Below are 7,703 nucleotides of genomic sequence, written 5' to 3'. Positions count from 1 at the left end.
TCCGGTTTATGTTATACAGGAGAGTCTTCTCCTGCATAACGGAAACCGGACGGATCCGTTATGCTGGCCATAGACTTCCATTATGATGGATTGCATAACAGAAAGCCTTTAAAGGCATTCTGTTATGCAATCCGTCATTGAATTGAGTTATGTTCTGTGGTAACGGAATCCATAACCCAATTCAGCGTAAACCTGAACTTCAAAAACTGAAGTTCACTCATCCCTAATTGGGAGGTCTGATGAAGATTGGTGGGTCTGAAGGGAGGTCTGATGTGAGGTCTTCTGAAAAATAATTTTTCATATTTCCCTTCTCTAAAACCTAGATGCATCTTATAAAGTGAAAAATACTGTATATGCCACATAGTATCTTATACATAAATACAAAGATGAAGTGTGGCCATATTATTTATTAACATTGCTATAAATTCCAAAAAAAACAGCACCCCAGCACACTACAACGAACTAGCTTATATATCCCACTATTTTTTTATTTTTTTTATTTTTTTAACACAATGGATCATTCTCAAGGCTGCTGCCCACATTACCTAAAGCTTACATGTGAATCGAGTAGTAAATAAAAAATGTTATTCTAACACAAAGGGTTCAAATCTCCACTGTACAGCACCTACAGAAATGTACCAAACGCCTTTACTAACAGCTATAAATTGAAATACACTGTATATTCTTGGATACATGGGGTGCTTTGCTCAGCTGTTTAAAATGCTTGCTATATCCCTAATTTGTGGCCATTACTATGCTTCTTTATTACATTTGGACAGAAAATAGTTGAACCTTTCCTGTAAATCTTGATTAACACAAGTAAAAAAAAAAAAACAATATACAAAGCCAAGAATAAAATACATAAAAAAATAGATTTCTCTTTGGAGGCAGGTAATATGGGGTTTCCCCACAAAAGACATTAATGGCATATTTACATGATATGCCATAAATGTCTGGCAGATATTTCTAAAACTCCCATAAACTACAATGGAGAGAGCTGAGAACATGTGCAGCCATCTCTCTATTCAATCTGCCTGGATGCGATGGCTAGCGGTCATGGTGTGCCCTAATATGCCTTAAATGTATTTTGTGGGAAACCTCTTTATTATTACTGCATTTGCTGCCTTTACAATCTGATAGTTGTGGCTGAACTGAGAAATCTGTATATCGTAGATCTACAAAGCATATCACACTGCTGGATCCTCTACTTCACCATGGCCAGCTGCCACATTTTCAGGCACATCTTGATATTCTCTGGTTTCTGGGGGCTCAGAGACCACGAGGTTCTGGCGGGCTGGCTCCTCTGCTGCGCTCTGACCTGTTGTAGCGGACACTGTTCTGTGGATGAAAGAGAAATGAGCGTTTAGATTATAGTATCGAAAAAAAAATGTAAAACACTGCATGAAATAAATCCTCTAAAAGCCAGCCCCAACTGATTACCGCCATAAAAACTCTGACCCAGTATCAATTGGATATGTAATGTATCAAATTAATGGTAGACAATGAGAAACAATAGAAGGTTTATTTTGGGTTAACACTGTATGATTGCCAGAAAAACGAACAATAATGTTTATATAAATGTAAAAAAAGAGACCTGAGTTAGTCACACCAAAAAAATAATAATTACACCAATATCCTAACAAATGAAAAAGTTATAGCCATTAGCAGTACAAGGAAATGGAGGACGTTTTACAAGCTCATGCTGCAGGCATTTTCCGCATGACTCTTCCTATGGATTTTCAACCACTTTTCAGTATAGCAGAGATGAAATCCGTGGTGAATCCCCAGCAGGTCTAATCCCTGTATGGTAGACGTAGATATTGCTGCAGCTTTATTATATCTTTATTATATACACAGCAACATGCTACCAGATGATTGAATATGGGGGTCCCTGCAGCAACTTTGAGAAGGTAGGTCCTGGGGAGAAGAGGACACTGGCTAGCTTTCCTCTATCGTGTCTATAATAATATACTGGGAAGTTTCTTTAATATTCTATCATGTTTTTTATATGACCATCGGCTGGTTGAGGTGCTGTACATTGAATATATGTGTGTAGTGCACTGTAGTCTACTGTGTTATGTGCCACTTGTGTAGGGGGTGGGAGACTAGAGGCCCACGTTGCTCAGGGGCCCACCGGGGGATTCACTTGTACCCCTATGGGCCAGTCCGAGCCTGGATACCACCACTGCAAACCCCTCAAAGTTGGCAGACCTGAGAAGTTACCTGCTACCCTGTGCTGGCTCCCAGCTTCTCCTCTTTTCCGGCTTCGGCTTCCAGGGTATAAACTTCAGTTTAGACACAGCTTAGCCAATCTCGGGCTGCAGCTGCGACCTCCCCTTGCATCATGTCAAATGTTCACATGATGCAAGGGGGGCAGGTCACTGCTGTGCCCAACGATTGGCTGCAGCGGCGTCAAAACAGAAGTTTACATCCTGGGAGCCAGGGAGAGAAGCTGAGGCCGGGAAGAGAAGGAGCCTGCAGCCAGCATGGGGAAGTAAGCAAGTATGCGCCCCTTCACAGGTCTGCCCATGAGGAAGGGTTTGCCAGAACCCCACCCAAAGGTGCACAACCCCATTAAATACCATGTCTACTCCATCCCTGCTACAAAATTTTTTGGTCACAATACACTAGTTTCAATTTTATTGAAATTACGTTATTTACAATAAATTGGTGAAAATTAATCATAGGGAACCTGTCAGATTGAACTTAAGGTCACTGCTATAGAGCAGAAGTGTGGTCTTATCAGTGATTGACAGTCATCTCTGTATGCATAGCCATCCAAAGATAGCTATGAATCTCTGATAGGACCACCCGCTGGACTGCTAAACCTGGGAGGAGCAGGAATTTAAATGAATGAATTACAAGTTCTACTGAATCTTTTCCAACTAAACGCTACTCTATATCAGTCTGCTCACTTCCTCCTGTTCTATAACATTTTGCCCATAGATTGGATAGCATTCACATAGGTGACCAAAAGGGATTTGATCTGGTTACTTTGGTGCATGGGTGGTGCCTCCAGGACATTTAAGGGCACATTTACATGGGCCAATCCAAAGGACAATGATAAGGAACAAACTGTTCATTCGTGATCACTGCCTGATTGTTCTATGCAGTAAATCTACATTTACATGCAGCAATGATCCCCTGTGTATGGCTATGAAATGATCACTCACCTACATACAGATTCATTGTTTGTCATGTTTACCCAGGGCGATGTGTTGATGACAGCAATGATTTTAGGTTCCACATGAAAGATGTGATCACCTGAAGAATGAGTATTTGTTCATTCGTCAGGTGATTGGTGGCCCTTTTACACTGCTATTATTGGGAGCGAATATACAGGTGAAACTCAGAAAATTAGAATATCATGCAAAAGTCCATTTATTTCAGTAATGCAAATTAAAAGGAATTGCATTAATGCAGCTTAAAATTAGAATTTTGTGAAAAGGTTCAATATTCTAGGCTCAAAGTGTCACCCTCTAGTCAGCTAATTAATCCATACCCCCTGAGCAAAGGGGACCTCAAAATTGTGACTTTGGGGTTTCATAAGCTATAAGCCATAATCATCCAAATTATAACAAATAAAGGCTTGAAATATCTTAGTTTCACCTTTTAAGTTGGATTACTGAAATAAATTAACTTTGCACGATATTCTAATTTTTTGAGTTTCACCTGTACAAATGCTCGTCCTTGATAATTGAGCCAGTCTCCGCCCACGTAAAAGGCCCCTAACGACTGCACTCATGAACATGGCTTAAAAGAAGTCTACCACAAACAAGTCCCAAAGGCTGAATTGGGAACCATTACTTACTGAGAGCCATTACTTGTCACCACTGGAGCACCATTACTTTCTGAGAGACATTACTTGTCACCACTGGAGCACCATTACCTATTGAGAACCATTACTTGTCACCACTGGAGCACCATTACTTTTTGAGAGCCCTTACTTGTCACCATTGGAGCACCATTACTTACTGAGAGCCATTACTTGTCACCACTGGAGCACCATTACTCTCTGAGAGCCATTACTTATCACTATTGGAGCATCATTACTTACTGAGAGACATTACTTGTCACCACTGGAGCACCATTACTTATTGAGAGCCATTACCTGTCACCACTGGAACACCATTACTTTCTGAGAGCCATTACTTGTCACCACTGGAGCACCATTACTTACTGTGAACCATTACCTGTCACCACTGGAGCACCATTACCTATTGAGAACCATTACTTGTCACCACTGGAGCACCATTACTTACTGAGAGACATTACTTGTCACCACTGGAGCACCATTACTTACTGAGAGACATTACTTGTCACCACTGGAGCACCATTACTTACTGAGAGCCATTACTTGTCACCACTGGAGCACCATTACTTACTGAGAGACATTACTTGTCACCACTGGAGCACCATTACTTATTGAGAGCCATTACTTGTCACCACTGGAGCACCATTACTTTCTGAGAGCCATTACTTGTCACCATTGGAGCATCATTACTCTCTGAGAGCCATTACTTATCACTATTGGAGCATCATTACTTTCTGAGAGCCATTACTTGTCACCATTGGAGCACCATTACTTTGTGAGAGCCCTTACTTGTCACCATTGGAGCACCACTACTTTCTGAGAGCCATTACTTGTCACCATTGGAGCACCATTACTTTCTGAGAGCCATTACTTGTCACCATTGGAGCATCATTACTTTCTGAGAGCCATTACTTGTCACCATTGGAGCACCATTACTTTCTGAGAGCCATTACTTGTCACCATTGGAGCAGCATTACTTTCTGAGAGCCATTACTTGTCACCATTGGAGCAGCATTACTTTCTGAGAGCCATTACTTGTCACCATTGGAGCACCATTACTTTCTGAGAGCCATTACTTCTCACCATTGGAGCATCATTACTTTCTGAGAGCCATTACTTATCACCATTGGAGCATCATTACTTTCTGAGAGCCCTTACTTGTCACCATTGGAGCACCATTACTTTCTGAGAGCCATTACTTGTCACCATTGGAGCACCATTACTTTCTGAGAGCCCTTACTTGTCACCATTGGAGCATCATTACTTTCTGAGAGCCCTTACTTGTCACCATTGGACCATCATTACTTTCTGTGAGCCATTGCTTGTCACCACTGGAGCACCATTACTTTCTGAGAGCCATTACTTGTCACCATTGGAGCACCATTACTTTCTGAGAGCCCTTACTTGTCACCATTGGAGCACCATTACTTTCTGAGAGCCATTACTTATCACCATTGGAGCATTATTACTTTCTGAGAGCCATTACTTGTCACCATTGGAGCACCATTACTTTCTGTGAGCCATTACTTGTGCAGTGTTCTCAGGGGGTCCGTGTGTGTGAGTCCATCATAATATGGCAATAATGTGGGAATGTATGTGCACACTGCATCCATGCCACACTGCCTAGTAGCTCTAGTGATGAAGTATATTAGAAACCTCAGTTTACTTGCTTATAACCTTATCACAGAATCTTACTTTAGTTCGCTGCTCTTTAAATGCTTCTTTTTGTGCTTATTTTTCACAACGAGGAACCAGATGACGACACAAATAATAGTTGCCAAGAGTACTGCTCCGATAATTCCTCCAACGATAGCCCCTGCTGCACCTGCGGTAGTAATAAAATGATGGTCTTCAAATATGACACAGAAGTACATTTTCACAACAGGAGTCATTTATTAAGACTCCTTACACCAGGTTTTGGAGTAAAAGAGTTGCCAGCCCCCACTTTGTGAATTTTTAAACCGCCGTCCAACATAATTTTGTCACATGAGGTGTTTTTCCGCTGGTGTTTACTGGGGACTAAGGCTGCGTTCACACGGGCGAGATTTCCGCGCGGGTGCAATGCGGTAGGTGAACGCATTGCACCCGCACTGAACCCGCACTGAACCCGGACCCATTCATTTCTATGGGGCTGTTCAGATGAGCGATGATTTTCACGCATCACTTATGCGTTGCGTGAAAATCGCAGCATGCTCTATATTTTGCGTTTTTCACGCAACGCAGACCCCATAGAAGTGAATGAGGTTGCGTGAAAATCGCAAGCATCCGCAAGCAAGTGCGGATGCGGTGCGATTTTCACGCATGGTTGCTAGGTGACAGTCTATTCACTGTATTATTTTCCCTTATAACATGGGAACAGAATGCTTAGTAAAATAGCGCTGGAGGGGTTAAAAAAAATAAACAAATTAACTCACCTTCTGCTCTTGATCGCGTAGTTCCCAGTCTCTTCTGATGAGCTGTCGGCTAAAGGACCTTTGGTGAGGTCAGATCACATGCTCCAATCACATGGTCCATCACCGTGGTGATGGACCATGTGATTGGAGCATGTGATCTGACGTCACCAAAGGTCCTTTAGCCGACAGCTCATCAGAAGAGACTGGGAACTACGCGGAGGAGGTGAGTTAATTTTTTTATTTTTTTTTAACCCTCAATTGATCACCTACTATGCATTCTGTATTCAGAATGCTATTATTTTCCCTTATAACCATGTTATAAGGGAAAATAATAACATCTACAGAACACCGATCCCAAGCCCGAACTTCTGTGAAGAAGTTCGGGTCTGGGTACCACAGTCGGTTTTTTATCACGCGCGTGCAAAAAACATTGCACCCGCGCGATAAAAACTGAACATCGGAACTGCAATTGCATTCCTACTCGCGCGGGTTTGCCGCAACACACCGGGACGCATCCGGACCTAATCCGGACACGCTCGTGTGAACCCAGCCTAATTCACTAACATTCATACCTGTTTCCACAAGGCCCCTTTCACACGGGCGAGTATTCCGCGCGGATGCGATGCGTGAGGTGAACGCATTGCACCCGCACTGAATACCGACCCATTCATTTCTATGGGGCTGTTCAGATGAGCGGTGATTTTCACGCATCACTTATGCGTTGCGTGAAAATCGCAGCATGCTCTATATTCTGCGTTTTTCACGCAACGCAGACCCCATAGAAGTGAATGAGGTTGCGTGAAAATCGCAAGCATCCGCAAGCAAGTGCGGATGCGGTGCGATTTTCACGCATGGTTGCTAGGTGACAGTCTATTCACTGTATTATTTTCCCTTATAACATGGGAACAGAATGCTTAGTAAAATAGCGCTGGAGGGGTTAAAAAAAATAAACAAATTAACTCACCTTCTGCTCTTGATCGCGTAGTTCCCAGTCTCTTCTGATGAGCTGTCGGCTAAAGGACCTTTGGTGAGGTCAGATCACATGCTCCAATCACATGGTACATCACCACGGTGATGGACCATGTGATTGGAGCATGTGATCTGACGTCACCAAAGGTCCTTTAGCCGACAGCTCATCAGAAGAGACTGGGAACTACGCGGAGGAGGTGAGTTAATTTTTTTATTTTTTTTTAACCCTCAATTGATCACCTACTATGCATTCTGTATTCAGAATGCTATTATTTTCCCTTATAACCATGTTATAAGGGAAAATAATAACATCTACAGAACACCGATCCCAAGCCCGAACTTCTGTGAAGAAGTTCGGGTCTGGGTACCACAGTCGGTTTTTTATCACGCGCGTGCAAAAAACATTGCACCCGCGCGATAAAAACTGAACATCGGAACTGCAATTGCATTCCTACTCGCGCGGGTTTGCCGCAACACACCGGGACGCATCCGGACCTAATCCGGACACGCTCGTGTGAACCCAGCCT

General features: G+C 42.7%; 1 protein-coding gene across 2 annotated transcripts in view; it reads right to left on the bottom strand.

Moving 5' to 3' along the window:
* Nucleotides 1-400: 400 nt before the first annotated feature.
* VSIG1 (V-set and immunoglobulin domain containing 1) overlaps nt 401-7,703 on the bottom strand; it is a 46,220-nt gene continuing 38,917 nt past the window's right edge. For both annotated transcript variants that reach the window (XM_040405073.1, XM_040405072.1), the window contains 2 exons: nt 5,510-5,639; nt 401-1,338 (listed from right to left, as the gene is read on the bottom strand). In XM_040405073.1, coding sequence (XP_040261007.1) covers nt 1,188-1,338; nt 5,510-5,639 — 281 coding nt within the window. In that variant the 3' untranslated portion in view covers nt 401-1,187. The remainder of the gene's footprint in view (nt 1,339-5,509; nt 5,640-7,703) is intronic.

Source organism: Bufo bufo, chromosome 8 (genome assembly GCF_905171765.1).
Source record: "Bufo bufo chromosome 8, aBufBuf1.1, whole genome shotgun sequence".
Taxonomy (NCBI): domain Eukaryota; kingdom Metazoa; phylum Chordata; class Amphibia; order Anura; family Bufonidae; genus Bufo; species Bufo bufo.
The sequence above is the reverse complement of the archived record's forward strand: the minus strand, read 5'-3'. Positions and strand labels throughout refer to the sequence as shown.